General features: G+C 40.7%; 1 protein-coding gene across 1 annotated transcript in view; it reads left to right on the forward strand.

Moving 5' to 3' along the window:
• PTPN21 (protein tyrosine phosphatase non-receptor type 21) overlaps positions 1-24725 on the forward strand; it is a 74019-nt gene that overhangs the window by 24610 nt on the left and 24684 nt on the right. Inside the window, exons 3-10 of the mRNA XM_081829741.1 lie at positions 5872-6041; positions 11919-12016; positions 14136-14203; positions 14989-15059; positions 16724-16811; positions 17216-17304; positions 19838-19925; positions 20634-20713. Coding sequence (XP_081685867.1) covers positions 5872-6041; positions 11919-12016; positions 14136-14203; positions 14989-15059; positions 16724-16811; positions 17216-17304; positions 19838-19925; positions 20634-20713 — 752 coding nt within the window. The remainder of the gene's footprint in view (positions 1-5871; positions 6042-11918; positions 12017-14135; positions 14204-14988; positions 15060-16723; positions 16812-17215; positions 17305-19837; positions 19926-20633; positions 20714-24725) is intronic.

Consider the following 24725-nt stretch of genomic DNA (forward strand, 5'->3'; position numbering starts at 1 on the left):
GCTCAGTCAGGAGAACATACGATTCTTGATCTCAGGGTCATGAGCTCAAGCCTCACGTTGGATATGGAGCCTACTTAAAAAACAATAGCAATAATTTCTTTCAGCCATGTTTTGTATTGTTCAAGATACAAATTTTTCACCTCATTTTATTTATTCCTAGATTTTTTTATTGTTTTGGATGCTATTATAAATGAAATTGTTTTTTGAATTCCTTTTAAATTTTCCATTCCTGGTGTGTAGAATCCATACTGATCTGTGCATGTTGATCTTGTACCCTACAACTTTGCTGAGTTTATTAGCTCTAGTCTTTTTTTGGGGAGGGGGAGCTTTTTGGGATTTTTTTAAATGTATAGGATCATGTTTTGTGTGCATAGAAGTAGTTTTACTTACTCCTTTTTCAGTTCAGATGCCTTTATTTCATTTTCTTACCTAATTGCTCTGGCTAGAATTTCCAGTACAGTGTCGAAACAGTGGTGAACATGGTCATACTTGTCTTGCTCCTGATCTCAGGGGGAAAGCTTTCCATCTTTCACTATTGAGTATGAGAGCTGTGGGTTCTTCATAAATGCTTTTGATGTTGAGAAGTTCTTTTGTATTCCTAGTTTTCTGAGAATTTTTCCCAAGAGAGGGTTTTGAATTTTGTCAAATGCTTTTTTTGTGTCAATTCAGAAAATTATGTATTTTCCCTTCATATTAACAATATTGATTCTTTTGTATGTTGAACTACTCTTGCATTTCTGGGATAAATCCCACTTGGTCATGGTGTATGATCCTTTTGATATGCTATTGGATTCAGTTTGTGTCTATTGCATCTATATTTATAAAAGATATTATTCTATAGTTTTCTTATGGTGTCTTTTGTCTGGTTTGGGTATCAGGATAATGCTGGCCTATAGATGAGGTAGGAAGTATTCTCTCCTCTTCTTTGATTCCTGCTCCCCCCACTTTGTTTTTTGGATGGGCTTTAAATTATTTTGGAAAGTTAATTATCCAGATGCTCAAGATTGTTATCTAAGACAAAGCCCCCAAAATGGACTTGTAGAGAAAATTTTATGCCAGATGAGAATTTATTTTATCTTTTTTTTTTTTAAGATTTTATTTATTTATTTGACAAGAGAGAGACACAGCGAGAGAGGGAACACAAGCAAGGGAGTGGGAGAGGGAGAAGCAGGCTTCCCGCTGAGCAGAGAGCCCGATGCAGGGCAGGATCCTGGGATCGTGACCTGAGCCGAATGCAGACGCTTAACAACTGAGCCACCCAGGCACCCCGCCTGATGAGAATTTAATCACAACATTTTGTTGCTCAAACTCTACCTATCCATCTTAGAAACAAACTATATTATAGTCATAAAATCTCATGCAATCAGATGTTGTTATTTCATTATGTATGTCTAGAAATTCTAAGGAAGCATTGAATCTAAGGATTATAGTGTTATGAGATTTTAGTTACCCATGTGTATGTAAACATTTCGAGTGGCAATTTTATTTATTTATTTACTTATTTACTTATTGATTGATTATTTTTAAAAAGAATTTATTTATTTGAGAGAGAGTGAAAGCAAGAAGGATCACAGAGGGAGAGGGAGATGCAGACTCACCACTGAGCAGAGAGCCTGATGTGGGGCTCGATCCCAGGACCCCGGGACCATGACCTGAGCCAAAGGCAGACACTTAACTGACTGAGCCACCCAGGCACCCCTCTAGAGGCAATTTTAGAAATATAATACCTCCTTAGAAGTATTTAACAAGTTATAAACTTGATTTTGGCTAGGCTTAACTACTTCATAAGATAGAACTTGAACACAGGGGCAAGTACCAAAGCAAATACTTTAGTACATATAATCAGTTAATGTTCAAATGTCAAAAACCTTAGACTCTCCTAAAAATATAATAGCTGATCAGCAAATAATTTGCTATATCTATTATTTTCAGCCATTTACACAATTAGATAAAGTCCTTGCTACTCCTCTATAAGATATATAATTCATAAAAAACTAATGGTGTAATTTTACAAATGTATTTCCCTTTCTCTTTGATTTTCTGTTATATGTGACATGAGTAATAAATGCATTGCTAAAATAAACTTAGCATATTTTAAGAATTAGTTTTTTTTTTTAAGATTTTATTTATTTATTTGAGAGAAAGAATGTGAGAGAGAGAAAGAAAGCACAAGAGGGGGGAGCAGGAGAGGGAGAAGCAGACTCCCCACTGAGCAGGGAGCCGGATGCGGGACTCAATCCCAGGACTCCAGGATCATGACCCTAGCCGAAGGCAGTCACTCAACCAGCTGAGCCACCCAGGCGCCCAAGAATTAGTTTCTTTTAGAATGTGCCTTTTTTAGAATGCTAGCAGATTATTCAGGTTTTTTTCTTTTAATTATCTCATGATCCATTTCACAAGGTACAACAACAAATTATACAGTAAACCTATAGTGTTTTTTGTTTGTTTTGTTTTTTACGTAGGCTCCACGCCCAACGTGGGGCTTGAACTCATGGCCCTGAGATCAAGAGCCACATGCTCTACCAACTGAACCAGCCAGGTGCCCCTTTAGTAAACCTATAGTTTTATAACTATTTAGATATTTGTGTTTGTAGCATTGAAGTCCAACTATATTTTAGGAGAAAATTAATATATACAAAGAGTATTTTTAAGACCTTTTAATTTTGGTTAAAAGTGACATACTGTGGGGCTCCTTCCTGGGTGGCTCAGTCGTTGGGCGTCTGCCTTCGGCGCAGGTCATGATCCCAGCATCGGGCTCCCTGCTCTGTGGGAGGCCTGCTTCTTCCTCTCCCATTCCCCCTGCTTGTGTTCCCTTTCTCGCTGTGTCTCTCTCTGTCAAAAAAAAAAAAAAAAAGTGACATACTGTTAATGACCCAAATAGTTTTAGATCCTAAGGGATGCCCAGCTTTCTGGCTTATGGCAAAAAATAAGTATTTGTAGAATCAAGTTCATAGCAGTAGTATGTGTTATAGACAAAACATTGTACATTCAATCCAATTCTAAGATGAAAAACAAAACATAAATACAATTAACAAAATGTGTTGTAATAAGTCCATATATATGGAAGTAATTAGAAAATTATTATTATTATTGTTTTTAAAGATTTTATTTATTTATTTGACAGAGACACAGCTAGAGAGGGAACACAAGCAGGCCTCCCACAGAGCAGGGAGCCTGGTGCGGGGCTCGATCCCAGGACCCCGGGATCATGACCTGAGCTGAAGGCAGACGCTTAACAACTGAGCCACCCAGGCACCCCTAGAAAATTATTTTTGAGTTGGGTGTATAATTTATTTTGCTGATGTTTAGTAGAGTGGGCAAACTAATCTTTTAAAAATAACAATGATTTTCAGGGCACCGGGATGGCTCAATTGGTTAAATGTCTGACTCCTGATTTCAGCTCAGGTTGTGATCTCAGGGTTGTGAGATGAGTCCTGTGTTGGCTCTGCGCTCAGCGGGGAGTCTGGTGGAGATTTTCTCTCTCCCTCTCCCTCTAATCCTCTGCCCTCTCTCTCTCTCTCTCTAAAATAAACAAATCTTTTTAGGGGCGCCTGGATGGCTCAGGTTAAGCATCTGCCTTTAGCTCAGGTCATGATCCTCAGGGTCCTGGGATTGAGCCCCAAGTTGGGCTCCCTACTCAGCAGGGAGCCTGCTTCTCCCTCTCCTCCCCATTCATGCTCTCTCTTGCTGTCTCTGTCTCTCTCTCTCAAATAAATAAATAAAAATCTAAAAAAAAATACAGTGGTTTTCTAGTGGTAAAATGCATTCATTTAAGTTTTGCATTGAGTTCCCATGATGGAGGTGTGAAGGAGGTATTACTAACACTTATTATTACCTTCTTTTACATTTGAGAAAATGGAATTGGTCTGATTAACTTTTCCACTTCCCAGTTAGCAAGTGACAGAAATTAAACCCAGGACTTCAGACTTTAAGCATCAGTTTCTTTGTTAAATGGGATTTTTCGTACGCTGCAGCTCAAAAGAAAGAAGGAATTAGTACCTGTTTTCTATAAACGTGATAGATACTCTATCCTTACACGTAACATGTAATTCATTTTATAAACATAACTTCAGAAAATAATTCACAATAAGACTCAGACTTGTTGCTATATTAAAGTGTGTTTGGATTTTAAAAAATGTGATTTCTGTGCAGCTTTTTGAGGATAGGTTGTTCATACACCATCTCTGGTATAAGGCTAGAGGGGCAGTGTCGGGTAGTGCAATGGTTTTCACCCATGAATGGGCACAGGAATTACTTGGGAGTTGAATAGCTCTGTAGAGCTCAAGAAGCTCTCCAGGTAATTCTGGTAGAAGTGGTCCAGGGACAATCCTTAGACAAACACTGGCTTTAGTGTTTCACATACACACACACAATATCCGTTTCATAAGATGGTTGTGGTGATTTAATATATGATATTGTTGTCATTCTTGGGACAGAACCTGGTACATAATAAATGTTCAGAATATTTCATTTGTATGTGATGGCTTGCGTGGCAACTAAGAAGCAAGAGAATATTCGTTTTTTCAACAAAATTTACTGAATTCCAGCGCTATTCTGGCTGTTTGGTTATAAAGGGTAAATGGACACATTCCTCACTTTTGTTGAGTTTATTTGATTAATAGACTCATTCTAAAGATATAGTTCTTCCCTTGTAACAAAATTGTAAGATGAAATGAATATTAAAGGTATGTTTGTATAATTACTTTTTCCCTGTAAATTAAAAATTCATTTTTTATTTGAATGAGGATTACAGATTAAAATTATAGCCTGAATATTATTATTTCTCATTTTATTGTTGCTCTAAAGCTATATTTTCCAATACAGTGCCACTAGATGCTTGCAGCTATTTAATTCAAGTCAATTAAAATTAAATAACATTAAATATTTAGTTCCTCAGCTGCACTAACCACATTCCAGGTGCTCGATAGTCACAGGCAGCTGGTGGCTGCTGTAATGGAGACAGATATTTCCATCATCGTAGAAATTTCTGTTCATCTGTGTTGCTCTAGGGTCCAGAACAAAGCAGAGAATTTTTCCAGTTGCCTTGATCTGTAAACTGATTTTGAGGTAAATATTAGCAGTGGCCCGAGGCTGTCATTTCAGTGCTTAAGTGCATTAATAACCTTTCAGGTTGACCAAGCCCAGAGCTAGTATCAATTTCCCCGAACAGTTTCATTAACCAGCGAATGAGATCTAAATGCTAATATCTGGACATTTTTTTAAACCTTCAAGTGATATACTTATCCTGTTGCTTTATGTAGAGCTTTTTGTGTATGTGTGTATGTGTGAGAATTTACCTCCGTGATGTTATGATTGCATTAAATTTGTATCTAATAAACTTTTGGGGGCAAAGAAGAGTTGCAGTTGTACCTATATTTCTAGAATTTACAATATTTACATGAAATAATTTATGTATAGAAGCCAAATTCAAGGGTAGTGAAAAGTTGGATTAATCAGTATTCTAGATAAAACCCCAGTTATACTTACGAAATATCAATTATGATACATTTAGTGTTTTGATAATTTTAAAACTAAACATTTGTTCAGTATATGTTTTTTGTTGTTGCTGTTAAAACTCTGTCAGATGGTGTAGCACCTGCTACATTCTGATGTCTAGGCCATGAATGCATTTTTCTGTGCAGCATTCAAGAAACAGTTTGCAAGAGTAGTTGACTTTTCACCTCTTTTTCCTGCAGAGAGAGAGAGAGAGGTCTTGCCTCTTTTCTTCAGGTTTGGTATTATCCCTTTTTGAGAAGAGAAACAATAGGAGACTGCTGTCACTTGGTCCCAGGTCGTGGATCATAGCAATTAGAAGAATAGAAATTCTCTTGTACATTTCTGCCTTCTTCAGTGATTTTTCTCTCTTTCCAGATCACTTACTTCAGCCTCTGGTACCACAACAAGCAAAATCAGCGCCGGTGGGTAGATTTGGAAAAACCTCTCAAGAAGCAGCTGGATAAATATGCATTGGAACCGACCGTCTATTTTGGAGTGGTGTTTTATGTGCCTTCAGTTTCACAGCTGCAGCAGGAGATTACCAGGTGAGAAATAACACGCTCTTTGTTTTTAGGAAATAATCTGATGAGATGAAAGAAGGGACACTAAGGTTAGAGTCAGGAGATCAGACTAAACTGGCCCTCCTGAGCACATATGCAGCCACATTATTACATGGAGGTTGTGGTATGTGGTATGTCAGAGTGTTTTACCGCTTGTTGCATGAGTTATGGTTTCACTAGGCACAAAGGAGCGATTAAAGGGGAAGGTGATGTTTTTCTCTGGGCTGTGAACTCTTCTTGTAGTGATGTGCTCTTCAAATTTTTTGTTGATTTGTTTCTGATCTTTGTAACACTGAAATGAGAGAGGAGATTTTAAAAAGTCGCAGATTCTGTGTTCATTCCTCAGGGAAATGTGCAGAAGGGTTCTTCCGGTTCTCTGGCTCTAGGAGCTGTATATTCTGTAGATAGGTGGGAGGGTGAATGTGTCTAGGGTAGAAGAAGAGGCCACTAAGTGCACTTAGAAGGGAAGAAAGGGAAGACCAGATTAAGGAGTGGGATAGAGGAACTATATGTTTGTTTGTTTTTTTTCTTGAAGACAAAACACAGAACTAGGAATAAAATTTGGATCCGGGAGTCTGCCTTTCAAGTTCTCTCAAATCCACCATTACCTTATCTTTTGAACCCTATTTAACATTACTTTTCAGCCAAGCTGGACTACTTCCAGTGCCCTGAACATGCCGCACGCCTTTTCATCTTTGGGTCCTAGATCTTTCTTATTTATGTACTGGATTCCTGCTCTTCCTCTGAATTTTAGTTCAGAAGGCGCCTCCTCCTTGAAGTTTCTGTGATCCCTAGGCTGGAATGACCTTTGCCTTCTCCAGACTGCCCTACAGTTCGCTTTTACTTGTGTTAAGATGGAAGCTGTTATAGCCTTTCCTTATAGTTATTTGTGTACAGATCCTATCTTTTTCTTGGATTTTAAACCTCTGTTTTCCTTAGCTTTACCTTTTGCACAATATCTAACACAGTGCCCTGTAGATAGTAAGAACCTGGTACTGCCCTGTGTTTGTGTAATACTCTTTTTGAGTACTGAGTTGGCCAGTTAATTACTGGAAGAAGATAGAAAACCAAAGAAGCAAGAATCAGGTAGTAGGGATAAATATGCCCTGACTATAAAACTGATCTGGGATAAAAATATTGAAGAGTGAAGTAGAACCCGGGAGGAAAAATAGTAACTGATCACTGACTCATTTATTTAAACATTCATTGAAGATATAACAGGATGATGTAAGAACATTTGTTACTGTGGGAGATGAATATACAAGTGAATAGGCTTTAATCATACCCTGGAGGAGTTACTCAGAGTCTGCTGGAACTGACAGCCCATGTAAATAAACAATTACAGTATATTATGATGATAAATGCTTTCATTAAAGCACTAGATTCCTAGGGGTGGGGCACAGGGAATAAGAACAGGGAAGGTAAAGAAGTTGACTTTTCACTTGACTTTAGGAGTTTTCTAGTTAGAGGGGGTAGCTTGTGCAGAGTGGGGGGAAAATGAAAGTCACTGATGTTTTCCGGAAATTTCAGATATTACCTGGAGAGGGGAGAGGAGATTTGAAAAATAGGAATGTCCTAGTCATAGTCGTGGTACAACAGGGAAAGACATTTTCGAATTTTAACAGATGGAAAGATGACATTTGTATTTTACCAACTTCACCCATCATGGAAGGCAGCTTAGAGGTGGCAAGACTATATATACACTCAGGAGAGCAGTTAGGAATGTATATGCCATAATCTAGACATTAATCTGGCATGTGGACCTGAACAAAGGCATTAGCTGTAGGAAGGAGAGGGAGACAGGCCTGGTAGATGCAGTCAGTAGGAGTGCACATCGATGAGGTGTAAGAGAACCTGTTAGAGAAGTTGTACCAGTAAGGATTAAGTTTGGCTACGTATAACCAAAAACCCTAAATATCTTTCATTTCTTAAAGGAAGTCCAGAGGTCAGCCATGCTCCACAAAGTCTTCAAGGACCCATGCTCTTTCTTACTGTTCTACTCTCCTCAGCATGTTCTTTCCATGTGTTAGGGAATCTCATTGTCAAAGAATTCTAGAGGTCTCGCTATCACATTCGTATTCCAGGCAGCAAAAGGGTAAAATGGGTTCTACTCTCAGCAAGGTCACATTCCTTTAAGAGGCCTTTCTCGGTTCCTCAGTCACACTAGCCACATTTTAAGTACTCAGTAGCTGCATGTGGCTAATGGCTACCATATTGGACAAGACAGATAGACATCACTTTTATCACTGCAGAAAGTTCTGTTAGACAACACTGCTCTAAACCTAAGAGTTCACAGAAAGAATTGGAGACTAGATGAACATGTTAAATGACCCTACAAGAGTGCAATCAGACAAATCCAGAATGTGGGGACTTCTACATGACCCATCACACCATTTTGAATACAAGTAACATGAAAATAAAGAAGAGGAATTTTTCTTTTTAAAATTAAGAGAGAAATGTCAATCGAATGTACTCTGTGGAACTTGTTTAGACCCTGATTTTTTTTTTTTTTTTAACTGTAAAAATACATTTTTGAGGGGCTCCTGGCTGGCTCAGTCGGTAGAGCATGTGACTCTTGTTCTTCGGGTTGTAAGTTCAAGCCCCATGTTAGTTGTAGAGATTACTTAAAATCTTTTTTAAAAAATACATTTCTGAAGCAATCACAACAGTTGTGCATGGGCCAGGTATTGGGTAGCATTAGGGCATTATTGCTCATTTTGTTGGGTATGTTAAAAATGTGTGTGTGTTTGTTCTTTTAAAGCTTACCTTTTAGGGATATATACTAAAATATTTGTAGGTGCTGTACTATGATATCTGGGATTTGATGTAAAGCCCTTGGGTAGGGAAGGAGAGAGGGTGGAAGAAACAGGGCATGGGTCAAGTTGATGTTTGAGGCTGCATGATAAGGATGTGTGCGTTCACTGGACTTGTTCTCTATCTGTTTCAAAAGTTCCATAATAAAACTTAAAAATGCTAATACCTCCACATTAGCCTTCTAATACTAGCCTAAGAAAAACAAGTGAAGGAAAAAGACTGTATCTCTTTATATATTATTTGAAATTTCTGTTGGGCAAAATGGGACAACCTAATTTATTATAATCATTTAATGTAATATTTCTTGTGTAAAAATATTTTATATTAGAAAGTTGATAAGTTGGTAAGATTTAGATAAAACTTATCCATTTAGTTTTAATCAGCATTTGGCTTTGGGCAAATTTATGGAATTTTTGTTTAGAATTAAGATGTGCAGTTTCTTGAATTCAGAACTGTTGGTAAGGAGTAAAAGTTTGCATGTTACATTTTATTGCTGCGCTGTTTTTTAATTATTCTTTTTGTAATAAACATTGAAAAAACATATTTGTAAACCATCCTTAGCCTCACCAACATATTATAATTTAGCAAAAAGTGTTAAAAAAAACTGATAATACCTTTGAAGTAAAATTTCTTGGCCCTTTCCTTTTAAGTAAATATATATATTTATATATATATATACACGTATGGATACGCACATACATGTATATAAACATATATACATACATATGCATGTGTATATATATACACACACCCTGCTTGCTTCCACTAAAGGATTTTAGGGACAATACAATGAAAGATAATAAGGAAAGCAACCACTTCCCTTTCTTACTCTATGTCAGGCACTGTTCCAAGCACTTTATACTTAATCATTCATTTAATCCTCACAACAAATCCTACAAAGTAGGTATTATTGTCCAGTTTGTAGTTGAGGAAGCCAAGACACCGAAAGACCGAAAGGCTAACTCTCTTGCCCAAGGTCACACTGCCAGTCTGTAGCGGAGCTGGGATTTAAACTCAAGCAGGCTGCCTCCTGAGTCCTTGCTCTCAACCATTGTATTCATATGGACTCTAGGATAAAAATACTGAAAAGTCTTTAACTGGAGATCTGTGACAGTTAAACACATGCTCTTTGCAGTCATTCTGACCTGGATTCACACTCCAGCTCAGGCTCCCTTTGTGGATTTGAGCATATTACTTCATGTCTGAGCTTCAGTGCCTCTTCAGTACAAATGGCTGCTATTATATGGTGGAGCCAGTGGTTAAGAGGGTAACGAGAGGGGAAACAATGTGCCTGTGCCTGGATTCTAGCTCTGAGCTTCATGGCAGTCAAGGCAAAAGAAGGAATACTCTGAGTCCCATCAACCATTATCTGATAAAAAGCATATCAGTTTGCAAACATGACAGATTTTCTTGGTGTATCATTTAAAAGGAAATTTTCAGGTGGGATTTATGTAAAAGACATTGAACAGGCAATGAACAATTTAGAGCAACTGTGGAGGAATCAACTCTTACAATAAAAAATTGTAATACAAAGCAAAAAAACAAAACAAAACCACATTTCTGTGGAAGACTAAGTTAATTTGATCCAGGCATGTTGCTTTCCAGTGATTTGGTTTAAGGAAAGAACCTAGAATATATTTCGAGTGGCGTATGTGGATGGCATGTTCAAGAGATAGACTTCTCTCAATACAACCTTCTTTAAATAGGCTTCTGAAAGGAGCTGCCTCGTAGAAGGTGTGACGTTTTCTTCTTTGACTGGATCCCAGAGCTACCAGCATCCTGCTTCTCAGCTGAGGGAAATCTATCGGTTCCACTACTAGCAGGCGGAAGGCATCAGTTGGATCTAAATTCTCATCTGAATGGATGGTGTTTTGGTCAGGTTTTTGGATAATGAAGAATGGAGACCTCAGAGCTAGCTAAAATAAAAGAGGATGATGTTAGGAAACCTATGAAATGATGAAAGGGATGGGCTCCAAGGGGAATTCAAATACGAACGGTGACTAGGTTGTACTTCACAGATGCCAAACCTGGGAGAGAACCTGGATTCAGGATGGCTGTATCGACGATACAGGCAGAGAGGTGGTGGATCTTCATCCGACATTGTATCCCCAGCATCTAGAACAATGCTTGATGCATAGCAGGCCCTAGTAATTATAGGTTAAATGAATGAATAAAAGGAAGGCAGCATTAAGTCACTGTAGAGCTTTGTCAGAATGGAGTAGATACAGATGAAACACTGCTGACTGCTCAATATGTTCCACCTTGTGAAGGGGTGATCGTACCCCTCTTTTACTGGTGATCATTTAAAGCCACAGATTATGATTTGCCCGAGTTCATTCAACATGCTACATTGGGGAGCTGGAATTTAACTAGATCTGCTTGACTAAAGCTTGTGCTGGTAACTCATGCCCTAGATGTTGAAAGTGTAAACAGAAGTAAACCCACATTACAAGAATATTAAGAAAGCATCATAGCAGCTGTTCTTTTGGAGAGTTCATCAAAAAATATTTTAATATAAGCCTGGTTTGAAATATCAGGAAGCATTTTCTCTTGGCTTTACTTTCTAGGGCTAGGGAACTTCCATCAGAACAAGTAATTTCTACCAAAGTCTTGTATTACCGGGTTACTAGTCAGAGTTTTTAAAGTAAAGATTAGCCATGGATTCTCTATTTCTCCAACTGAAGAGAACAAAACGTAGGAACTGTCTTACAGGGCATTAGAAAGGTGACCAGTTGTAGTTGTCTTCTAGGTGGTTGTAGCTTTGAAATAACTACAGCTAGGGATAAGGGACTCAACAAATTCATTACATTGTGTGTGTGTGTGTGTGTGTGTGTGTGTGTGTGTGCGCGCGCGCCCACACGCGTGCCCATGTATGTGTGTGGAGGCATAAATATGGTCAGGGGCATTCTTGTCATTTTTTGAAGCCATCTGGGGTTAAGGTTTTCTTTGACTAGTTTATGCTTCTCTACCGAATTACTGTAAAATGCATTGTGTCTCCATTGGAGGTACTATTAATATTGACTTTTTAAAACTGACATTTTTTTGTAGGTATCAGTATTATCTGCAGCTGAAGAAAGATATCTTGGAAGGAAACATTCCTTGTACATTAGAACAAGCAATTCAGCTAGCAGGCTTAGCTGTTCAAGGTAAATAATGGCAATTGATAATGTAATACATATATGAGATTAAGATGTATGTTATAACAAGGGTGCCTGGCTGCCTCAGTCGGTGGAGCATGCGACTCTTGATCTCAGATCTCTTGAGCCCCATGTTGTGTGTGGACATTACTTAAATAAAGATCTTTAAAAAAAAAAAGGTGTTTGGGGACACCAGGGTGACTCAGTCCTTTTAAATGTCTGCCAGGTCATGATCCTGGAGTCCTGGGAGATCGAGCCCCTCATCTGGCTCCCTGCTCAGCGGAGAGTCTGCCTTTCCCTGTCCCTCTGCCCCACCCCACCCCACCGCTCATGCACTCTCACTCTCTCCCTCTCCCCCTTACTCTCTGTCTCTGTCTCTCTCAAATGGATAAATAAAATCTTAAAAAAAATGTGTGTTATAACAAAAACAGCAAGGGATTCTTTTTTTTTAAAGATTTTATTTATTTATTCATTAGAGACAGAGAGAGAGAGGCAGAGGGAGAAGCAGGCTTCCCGCGGAGCAGGGAGCCCGATGCGGGACTCGATCCCAGGACCCTGAGATCATGACCTGAGCCGAAGGCAGACGCTTAACCATCTGAGCCACCCAGGCGCCCCAGCAAGGGATTCTTAAAGTTACTGTTTCTATAACAGTGTTTGTGTTAGTGAAATTAGTTTTCTTGTAGGAAGAAATGAATTTGGATTACTTCCATGAAATAAGAGACTTCGAAAGGTTAAGCATGTTAGCATATGTCAATACAGCAAATATAAGCCTGGTTTGAAATATCAGGAAGCATTTTCTCTTGGCTTTACTTTCTAAGACCGAAATTAGAGAAAACACACACACATGCACACACACACAACATTTGATAATATGTATTCCTCTAGTTCAAGGACTTGATCTATAGCTAACTAATATTTTAGGAAGAAAGATCAAACAATGAGGTTGATAAAGTTATGTTTACTTACACTTTTTTTCCTTTAATGATTTATTTATTTTTGTGGAGAGGGGGGTGGGGAGGGGCAGAGGGAGAGAATCCTCAAGCACACTCCCTGCTGAGTGTGCAGCCTGTTGCAGGGCTTGATCCCAGGACCCCGAGATCATCACCCGGCCTGAAATCAAGAGTTGGGCACTTAACTGACTGAGCCACACAGGTGCCCTTATGTTCACTTACACTCTGAGTGGACACCATTTATTTGGTTTCTTATGCACTTGTCCTGGATTATAGAGCATTGTCAATCATAACAGATAAAGTTTTGCATTTCACAAGTAATTTTTGAATTACTTGGTTGTGTTATTTTTCATGTCCAGTCAATATGTATTTACATGTATGTATATACTTTGGGAAGACTTCTGATGGGGCATTATTTCAAATGATAACTGGCATTTAATCTTGGAAATTGAAACTTAATCAGAAGAATCATTGGCTTTAAGAGCTTTTCATAAGGTCTTTGCTGAACTGTCATTTTTTTTTAAACAACAAAAAATCTCTAAACAGATACATTTTGCTATAACATCTTCAAGTGATCTGATTCCATTCCCTAGAGGTGATCACTGCTATGAACAGTTTGGTTTCTTCCTGACATCTTCCTGTGCATAAGTAAGAACATGTGATTATAGAGTATGTTTTGTTTCATTGTTAATTATTAGAAATGAAATCATAATACATATAGTTTATGTAACTTATTTTTTCACTTTATTAGTAGGCATTTTTCCAAGTCAAGACACACGAATCTATCTAATTAATATTTTTAAAAAGACTTTTTAAAATACACACTTTAGGGCGCCTGGGTGGCTCAGTTGGTTAAGCGACTGCCTTCAGCTCAGGTCATGATCCTGGAGTCCCAGGATCGAGTCCCGCATCGGGCTCCCTGCTCAGCGGGGAGTCTGCTTCTCCCTCTGGCCCTCCCCCTCTCATGTGCTCTTTCTCTCAAATGGATAAATAAAAATCTAAAACAAAAACAAACAAAAAAAACACTTTAAAAAAAAATACATACTTTATAGCTGTAAGGCACATTTGACTCCTAAATCATAAGCATACCATCTATATACTGCATATTGAATTTAGTTGTGCATGTTTTCCTGTGCCAATTAAATATAATTGACGTGAATATTTGTCATTTTGTATAGCTGATTTTGGTGACTTTGATCAGTATGAGTCCCAGGACTTTCTTCAGAAATTTGCCTTGTTTCCTGTGGTAAGAACTTCTTTTGACATTGGGCTTTTTATAAATAGTTTATTTCCATATCCTTAATATCGCCTGAAATGAAGTCCATATGGTAGACTTACTAGGCTGGAAGAGTGTTAAAAAAATCAATTGCCTCTTATAAACAACTCAAATGTAAATGCTTCCCTCATTGTAGTCTCACTGGTCTTTGTAAACCCACAGAAAAGGAAGGGTGTGCAGTCCCTGGGCTGCAGCCAGAGAGATTTGTTTTGTGTTTGGGTCCGAGTCTAAGAGAGGGATTCACTTCCAACTTCTGAGCAACCACACAGAGGTTTTGCTTTTACCCGAAGGCTCAAAACCTCACAGTTACGTGGGAGTGAGTTTGGCTTCTCAGTAGCAGTGTAAAAAGTAGAGGGCAAAAGGACAGCGCTGTCTGCATTTTAAAGTCACTACGGATGTGATTGACAGGAAAACCGCACTGGAACAACGAAGAGAGCTGGTACGATGCTCTTCTGAGTGTCTATACAGCCAGCCAGGCAGTGCCCAAGATGTGCTGGGCTCGGAACTGGCTGATGGTAACTGGTGTTACCGACCTGACATAACTCAGCTGGAACTTTCTCTGGGATGAACTGAGAAGGCAGGGCAGGTGTTTTGGGTCCTGAGCAGAAGCTGCTTCATTCCTTAGCAAGATCATGATCACATACTTAAACAAATCTCCCACATACCGATACTAGTCCGAATTTTGCCCGAGAGTGTTAAGAGCCACTAACAGTCAGTGGCTTGTTTCCATACTTACTGCAGTGTGTTTTCTTCAGGGGTGGTTACAAGATGAAAAAGTATTGGAAGAAGCAACCCAGAAAGTGGCCTTACTGCATCAGAAATACAGGTAACACTAAGAAATAAGAAATGGCAAGAGTACGGAAGCAAAGCCGGTTTGACTGTGAACTGGGTATTGACACAGTGACACTTGCGCTTTACCGCTGCCGTAGCGGGGACTGCGACTGCGGGTCGCCAGCAGCGTGGGCACTCATGGTGCTCCAGGGGCTGCTCTGGGCACTTCCCCTATCAGCTCACTTAGTAGCCCTGTTTACCAGTGAGGAAGCGGAGAAAAGTGGAAGCCGCTGGTTGGGGAAGGGCGCCACTTCTTCACTCCTCTGTTAAAGGTTTTGGTGGTAACGTTCGTAGGCCGTGTGGGTTAATGCAAGAGCAGGGAGACTTGTTTTCTCTGACGGTGCAGCACGTATAGGCCCCCCTCCCCCCCCGGTACACCTTTGGACGCTGCATCTCTGTCTTCTGGGGGAATCTGTGCCAAGAGCCCCATGTGGTGCTTATTGCCCTGACCCCTGCTTCTGGGTCGGTGATGACTTTCTTTGGTAGTGCATCTGATGTGTCATCTGTAAGAAAAATCCTCCCCCAGAGAATGCTGGGTCTTCCTCGAAACCAAGCACCACACAGTTCCAAGTACTTTCGATGTCATTACGTTCTTATAACCACTCTTTAAGGTAAATGATATTCTCTTCTTACAGATTGGAAAAACCAAGCTCAAAAGGACTAAATCACTTGTCCACAGTTACCTGTGGTAGAGCTGGGATTTGAGCCCAGGTCTATCTGATTATATCCTTAAATAAATAAAATCTTTAAAAAAAATAAAAAGATAGTTCAGTACTACTATTGTGTATGAGGCTGGATGCTGTGGCACGAAGATAAATAGAACACTTCCCTGCCATCAAAGAATGTATTCCCTGCTTTGGAGTCTAAAGGGCAGGCAGGACGACCCATTGGGATAGTAATTATAAACTAACAATGTGAGATGAGTGCAGTGGGGGAGGTGTGCATAGAATGTGGTGGGTCTGCACAGAGCAGGGGCATCTGACTTACACTCAGAGCAATCACAGGACAACATAGGCTGACTCTTCGAGGATGTTAGGGATTGATCAGGTGCACGGGTGAATGACAGGTGTGCCAGGAAGAGGGATGAGCATGCGCAGAGGCCCAGAGGCATGAGGGAACATCATGGCTTGGTTGCAGTGTGGGCTGCCTTGTGGCTTTGGGGGAGCAGCAGAGGATGAGGCCAGGGAGGCGAGTCTCCATGCAGTTGAGCACCTTCTTTACCCGCACGGCCTTCCTACCCATCCTCGTAATTTACAGTCTTTTAACCCTTATTTCCTGCAACGGTCATTTGACATCTAGCACACGATGCTTAGTAATGCCTGATATTTTAGATAATGAGCGGTTACTGAATGGTTTAGAAAGAATTCCAGCTTTTAGTGAAGATTTTTTTAGGGAGTTTTATTCCCCGTATCCCTCTTGCCTGCCTGAAGTACAGGGAGAGGATCCTTATGACTAACCCTCAGGGTTTAGCACAGTGCTGTGCATGTAGTTGGTTTTCAGTCGATGTTGATGGGTTGGTATAACGAATTTCAGATGCTTCAGAACTTGAAATGTTTGTAAATGTCTAATGCCAAATTGATATGTAGCTTTTTAGAATAGCCTTTTGTTCTTTTTTCCCTTTTTGGTTTGGTGATCAATCTCCCATCTCTTGGGTTGCAGAAGGCTCACCGCTCCTGATGCGGAAATGCTGTACATGCAGGAGGTAGAGAGAATGGATGGCTACGGAGAAGAGAGCTACCCTGCGAAGGTGAGCATGGTGCAGAGGCCGGGGTTCTCCAAATTAATGTCAGGAGCCCTGAGAGGACAGCGGGGAGGCCCAGGGATACCCTGCTGTGAAGAGGCGGGAGATGTGCGGAAGTCTGGAAACTTGAAAGCGGAGATCCTGTGACCAAAATTTCACAGTAAAACATTACTGTTTTGCAGTTTGTTCTTTGAAATGCTCTTGAAGTCTAGTTTCTTAAGGAGCCCAACGCTTCCTGTTTTCATACTTATTGACAAGGTGATTCCTTGATACTGTTCAGACTTTGCCCTCCAGTGTAGATCTTCTGAGCATCTTTTGTCTGGGAAACCAGCCCAGGGAGCTGGATGTGGTTGTCACACCTCTCACGTACCTACTGCCGGACTGCTGCTTTCTGTGCTTTCTCCTTCCAGGATAGCCAAGGCAGTGACATATCCATTGGAGCATGTCTTGAAGGGATCTTTGTGAAACACAAGAATGGAAGGCCTCCTGTGATATTTAGGTACTTTTCTTACATCCTCCTGTGCACTTCCGGTGGCTCCTCCTGGTGACAGTTTTTAGTACCTATACTAGTAATATGGCCCACAAATCTCTCCCAGGGTCTCAGTAGGAAATGGAAGGATACCCTTCCTAGAATAAAATAACCCCCGACTACAGTGGTTCTTTCATGAGCCACTTTCTTTAAAACCAAATGTGTGGAAAATAATGCTTGTAATGATGGCTTGCTTATGAAATGCTTAAAAGTGTGTGACCTTTTTCTTGCCATATGGAGGCCATTCTTTGTTTTGATGGTGAGTTTTTAATTTCAGCTCTAGCTTCTAGGACTGTCTCTTTGTTGAAAATCTGGGCCTTTCTCTGACTCTAGTTATGTACCAAAATTCCTAAAATCCCAAAGTCTAAGCAAATTTCTTTTTCTCTTTTCTTTTCTTTTTTCTCTTCTCTTCTTTTCCTTTCTTTCTTTTTGGTTAAGCAAAGTTCAGATACTTTTGTATAATGTTCATTTTTTTTTTCCTGATTGTAAAAATGTGATACTAGTCATTTGTGGAAATCTTAGGATTTATGTAGTGAGAAAGAGAAAAAAAGGAGGATCTATAGCAATATGCTAATAGTGGCCAACCCCAAACAATGAAATTTCAGGCGGTTTAAATTTCTGGGTTCCAAATTATATCTTAAAGATAGCAAATTGGACGATGTTGCTCAATCCCTGCCTTTTCATATCTTAAAGTCCATACCCTAGAAAATCCAAAGTGTCATTTCATAGAAATATTTCCAATTTTACTCTGAGAGTCTATTTACTTCGATTCTATTCTTGATGAAAAATTAAAAGTTTATATTGTTTTTGTAGAGCAGTAAAACTATACCATTTTTGGTTCTGGGTTCCTTTGTATTTACCATGTGCTTGTGCTGAGTGCTCTCTGTATGTTTTCTCATGTGATCTTCACAACTCTGAGCAGACGCTATGACCACCCTTTTCCACATGGGGTCACTGAGACTTGGAAAATTAAGTGATTTGCTTCAGGTCACCCAGTTACTAACTGGTATAACCAAGAACTCCAATTCTCCACTTCAAATAGCTCTTAACCACTGTGTTAAATAGCTTCTTTTATGAAAAGGAATTTAATTCCCCACTCCTCAAGCCCTCTAAAAACCATCCTATTTCTTCTTGAGAACTGGTTTTTCCTCTGAAGATTTTTTTTTCTAAGCTGACATTTCTTCTTTATTTCTTTTGCTTCACTACTGCCTTTGGGACTCTGAATTCTCCATGGCGATTATGACCATGGAGAGTGTACCTGGCTTGGGGAGCAGACACCCACTCCTAGACCATATTGCCCTGGGTTGGGCAGTACTCCTCCTTGGCAGTTGCTCTCATGGCCCTAAGCTGCTCATTTAAGTCTTCCCAACATGTGAGTTGGGGGACAGGAGGCAGAGAAGGATCTGGACTGCACCGGAAGGGCAGCACTGATGGTGGCCACAGGGCCACTTGAAAACTGGAGGCAACCAGCCAGCTTCTATCTCACTGGATAGGAATTTTTAAAATTGCTTTCTTCAATATGATGCTAATAACCTTTAGGTTTAACAATTAAACATTAAGTGGCACCTGGCTGGTTCAGTCAGTAGAGCATGCAACTCTTGATCTCGGGTTGTAAGTCCGAGTCCCATGTTGGATGTAGAGATTACTTAAAAATAAAATCTTAAAGAAAAAAAAAAAACCACAATGAACATTGAATCACTGCAAATTAATTTTATTTATTTAAATAAATTTAAAATAAATAAATCTAATGTAATGGAGAAAGATAAAGAGGGGTAAAATTTTTCTTTCAGACCATTTTTCCCCTTCATAAAATTATATAGTTATGTAATAAAATAAAATATTAATGTATAAAATCTAAATGTGGTCAAATACAGTTAGAAAATATAAGATAGGAGTTTGAATCCTAGTGAACTCATCCAGAGTTGTTCACTCTTTGGGTTCCTGGCATTTGAACTTACTCTTCACCCTGAAGCTATTCGGAGCCCCCGTCCTCCACCTTTGTGCCTCCCTTTTGCCTTGTATACCTGCAAAACTTAATGATACTTGCTTGCCTCTCTCTTCTCTCTCACCCACCCTCCAACTGTGTCCCTTTGAGGGAAGCACTGTACTGTGCCTCACTGATCTTGGTATCCTCGGAACCTAACACAATTTCTGGCACTGCTAATAATGGGTGCCCTTGAAGATGTTTGTTAAATGAATGAAGGAGGCATTGACAATCAGCTAAGATAGGGATCTTTGATCCAACTAATCTGGCAAATGAGGATAAAGAGATCTTACATTTTTAAGTACTCTTTGCCTTCACTTAGTCTACGTGCATTTACTTTTTGCGACTAGCTATTGTCACTTCAATGAGAAGATGCATGTCAGCTGATTAAAACAACTGTTTTCTTTCTAAAATGATTAACAAATGTTAACTTGACACCTCAAGCTTGAGAAGGAAAAATCATATGTTCTAACCTCTAGGTAGAACTCACATTGCTGTTTTCTATTTGTTGTTCTTTAGGTGGCATGATATTGCTAACATGTCCCACAATAAGTCCTTCTTTGCATTAGAGCTGGCCAATAAAGAGGAGACCATCCAGTTTCAAACTGTGAGTAAACATTAGGAATCTGCGTGGAATGTTCTTCCTAAAAGTTAACAAGTTAGCATTTCTGTGTGTGTGTTGGGGGAGGGAGGTGGCATTAAAATAGTAATACTTAATCCTTATATAAAATGTAAAATTTTATAACATTTTGCTTAATAGCCCTTGGCAAAAAGTAGTTGCTCAGTAAATGCTGTTGAATGAATGAGTCCTTGGATAAATACTATGTGGTATGATGATTTTTAAATTAAACTAAAGGGACTAAATAGGGGAGAAAGCAAGTACTAATATCTTAATTTCCATTGCTAAGGGAAGGGCTCTGTAGAAATACTGTTTCACAGTTACTCACTTTTGCTCTCTTGATAAAGGCAGTATTAACTCACTGAAACATTTTGTTTCAAATTGTCTTTGCCTATCTTCTTCAAAATAAAAGTTGATATTTTTATAATTTTAAAATCTCTACGTCACTTTGAAACAGTTCCGTGTAAGAGTCACAACCTTAGAATAGTGTTTTTTGTTTTTGTTTTTGTCTTCATAATTTAAATCCTAATTATGGCATTCATGTGATAGGCACAGCATTAGAAAATGAAAGAATCGCAGTGTGTTAAAAGTGACTTTGATGTAATATATCCCCCAGTTATGTCTTGTCCTTAGACAAACTCTGCATCAAGTTGTAAATGTGTTTTCATTTACTTTGTGCAATATTTCATTTGCTAGGAAGACATGGAAACCGCAAAGTACGTGTGGAGACTCTGTGTTGCACGACACAAATTCTACAGACTAAATCAGTGCAGCCTGTGAGTATAGCCTGTTCATGGAAATGGTAGAAAATAATGAGGTTAGACATTTTTATCTTGAGCTGTATGGTAACCTCTAGAAAGGCAAATTTTGTAGAAAAGAACAGTTTTATGACATTACTAACACAAACTCTTTGCTTTTTCATGTTAAAATAGCTCTCAAAAATATTTTCATTTTTCCTTCAGAACAACTTCTAAAAACTACAGATATATGCCTCTAAGATTTTCTTTACCTGTTTACTAAAATCATTAACTCTTGAAAGTTAAAAAGAGAATGTTCTTTTTTAATCAGCATCTTGAGTAATTAAAGATTATTCAGCTTGTCAAGCCATTTGAAGCATTTATACCTTTTCTTCCTAATGTACATTGTTCTTGGTCCCCATGGGTTTCCCGCCTTGTGCTGGATCATTCCCATCAGCATACAGACATGCTGTAATAAAATTGCCCATCTCGAAACACTTGTCCTTCACTCCACATGCCGTCCAGCCAGGGCTCCATTATCTCCGCTCTCCTCTAGGGCACATTTCTGCATAGGAGTCGTATATGCTTGCTTTCTCTCCTTCCTCCCACCCTGCTTCCCCTAGCTGTCATACACAGACACCTCTGGCCACCCCTCCCTTCCTGCACCCTGCTGCTCGTCATCTGCCAGGACCCCACCGTCCTGCTTTTCCTCTTTCTAGGCTGTTTCTTCTCAGTCAGCTTTGCTGGTTTAATCCTCAGACCTCTTCCGCACCTTCCTCATTCACATTGATTCAGGTTTACAAATAGTGCATCCGGTTTTATTTCTAGCTCAGTCTTCTCCCTGAGCACAGCCGACACTGCCTATTGACATCTCCATTTGGGGACCTAAGAGGCATCTCAGATGTGATATGTCGAAACCCAAACTTGATGCTTTCTTCCTTTGCCTGCCCCCAAATCTGCTTCTTCCCTGTTCTTTCCCATTCCATAAATGGCAGCACTCCATATTCACACAGTTGCCCAGGCCCCAGGCCTACTTAATTCCATTTTGATTCCTGTTTCTTTCATCCCACATCCAATTCATCAGCAAGCTCTGCCTTCGAAATGTATCTGAAATCTGACCACTTTTACCACCTCCTCTGCTAACAACCTCATGCCAAGCCGCCAGTGTTTCTCAGCTGTAGGGTGGCGGGAGCCTTCTAACGCTCTCCCTATGTCCGCGCCTGCCCTGCCTATACCTTGCTTTCCATATGTCAGCCAGACTGGTCTTAGCTGAATATGGGTCAGATCCTCTAGCCCTTCAAACCCTGCACTGGCATTTCATCAAGCTTAAAAGTACAAAAAAAAAAAAAAAGTACAAGACCATCCAAGGTCTGGTCCTTGCCTGGTTCCCACCTTGTTTCCTTTATACCCTCCTCCTGCTCACCCTGTCCCAGCCACACTAGGATCCTTTCTGGTCTGTGAACATGTTCTGCCCTCAGGGACGCTGTGCTTGCCCCTTCCTCGGCCTGAAATGCTCTTCCTTCCCATGCCTCATTCTCCCACTGCATCCGTTGTCTGATCAGAGGTACCCTGGCTGCCTTGGGTACTCCCTCCCTGCCCATTGCCTGTCTCTCTTTATCCCCTTGCCCTGATTTATTCTTTTTCATAGGACTCGGCCCCACCGACTTTGTGTATTTGTTTGCTTACTTGTTTATTGCCTCCATCTCTTCTCAGCAGGTTGGCACCACAGCAGTGCAAAGGGCAGACACTGGTTAACTCCTGTGTTCCTGGTGCTGAGCAAGGGGCTGGGCCGCAGTAGGCCTTCTGAATTTGTTGAAGGAACGCATGTTAAGAGGTCTGATTGGGGATGTCCGTGGTGCTGTAGGAGCCTTTAGGAGAAGGGTTCCTAACCCAGAACTGCCACACCAGGAAAGGCTTCTGCACTGAGACTTGGAAGTCTTGCGGTCCATCCCCACAACCTTCTTTTAAGCTGTTCTCTCTCCTCTGGCCCACTGCAGCTGCCTCCCATCTGGCTCCCCTGCCCCATCTCACCTGGCTCCAGCCAGTTTTCTGGATGGATGAGCAAAAGATGTAGCACTTTACCCAAAGTGATAGCTCAGAACGACATTTGAGCCTGTGCCTTTCCGCACCCTTCTTAGCTACGGCATGAAGTGCAGGACTCCTGTGATCCTCCTCTGGGCTCATCTGCCCAGCTGACCCTTGATCCTGGCCCCAGAGCCCATAGTCCTCACAAAGCTGAAGCCTCTCAGCCCCAGGCTTTGCTGGAATGCTTTCTCTCCCCTTCTCTGGCAGGCTCTTCGTTGTTTGTCCTGATCCAGTTTAAGTGCGGCCGTCCTGGAGGCCACCCCACATTTAGTTTGCTTCGTCCTTGGTACCATTCTCAAAGCACTGGTTGTTTCCTACCACTTGCATAACAATGAGTCTGATTCGGTAGATACTTTCTCTGTGCCAAGCATTATGCGGAGAGTTTTATCTCCTTTCATCTTTACAGTACCCCGGTTCGGTACAATTCCTACTGCCCTTTTGTAGATGAAGGTGCGGGGACATAGAGGCCTGCAATGTCGTGGTCCTGCCGTACAGCCAGCGCTCCCCGCACCCCGCCCCCAGGCTGGGCCTCTGGCGTGGTTCGGACCTGCTGTCCTACGGGTACCTGGCTTTTCCGGCTTGTCTGCTAGCGCCCCCAGTGGCCGGCGGGCCACCTGGCACCCAAGGCTTAGTGAATGGTGGAAGCCTGAGTGAGACGGTGATGGGCATCAGAGGCGAGAAGAAAGAGCCCATTTGCTCCTTGTTGATTTCCTTTTACCACTGATTGTAAATTGGAAAAAAAAATCTGAAGAGGACATTTTCCCTTCAGGCCAAGAAGGAAGAGGAAAGTCTATGGAAGTGCTTTCTATTTTTTTATAGGTACCCCAAAGTGTGAAATAAAACTTGTTAGGAATAACTGTGCAAAGGGCAGACCCATCTTTGGGACTCATGAAAGAAAAGGAAGTGACTGGGGGTGACCCTACAGGAGAACCAGCCAATGATTAGCCCGTAGGTCCCAGTCCTCCTCTCCCCTCTGAGTAACACCCCCCCACCCCCAACCATGCTTTTCTCTGAGTCCGCTACTGGTCTGCTGGTGGGATTTGAGAAAGCGATAACTGACCTGAGGGGGAGGAGGAGCCCCGCTTTCTTTGTGGATATGGGAGGACTTCTCTGCTGGCTGCGCTGAGCTTGCAGGTCTGAGCGTGTTTGTGTGAGAACGTGCTTCCCCTGGTGGCCAGATTCAGTGGTGCTAGGAGTCCAGGCCAGTCACATTTGGGGCTCTCCTGGGCTGGCCTGGTTACCTGAGCACATGTGACATTATTTTTATGCAGAAGCAGTTTTCTGAGATTCAGGCATTAGATATGCACTCTGGAGGAGCACAGCCTTTTCATAAGTTTGAGGGTCTTCATAGCGTGGAACCCTTATGACCTCAGTTATCCCTCTTCTGGAAAATAATGGAGAATTAGCAGTCATTTTGAATAGACTGCAAAACATCATCTCTTTCCAGTAGGCATCCATATTGGCTGGTGGTTAATGCCTTTTTTTTTTTAAAGATTTTATTTATTTATTTGAGAGACAGAGAGAGCATGAGCAGGGGCAGAAGCAGAGGGAGAAAGAGAGAGGGAGAAGCAGGCTTCCCACTGAGCAGGGAGCCCGATGAGGGGCTCGATCCCAGGACCCTGGGATCATGACCTGAGCTGAAGGCAAACGCTTAACGACTGAGCCACCCAGGCGCCCCAATGCCTTTTTTAAAGGAGTTTTTTTTTTTTGGCAAATCACCACCTACTAATGATTTTAAAGTTCAGATGGAAAAGAAATCAGTTTTGTTGTAGAAATCTAAGCTTTGTAATATTACTGTTTCTTGCTAAATAGGAATAAAACTACATTATTATGGTCTTCAGTTGCATATGTCTATATAAAGAAAACACAGGGGGCACCTGGGTGGCTGCCAGTTAAGCGGCTGACTAAACTCAGGTCATGATCTCAGAGTCCTGGGATTGAGCCCCACTTGGCCCCATGTGTTCAG

The sequence above is a fragment of the Leptonychotes weddellii genome, chromosome 9, assembly GCF_054177405.1.
Source record: "Leptonychotes weddellii isolate Sample4059 chromosome 9, ASM5417740v2, whole genome shotgun sequence".
Taxonomy (NCBI): domain Eukaryota; kingdom Metazoa; phylum Chordata; class Mammalia; order Carnivora; family Phocidae; genus Leptonychotes; species Leptonychotes weddellii.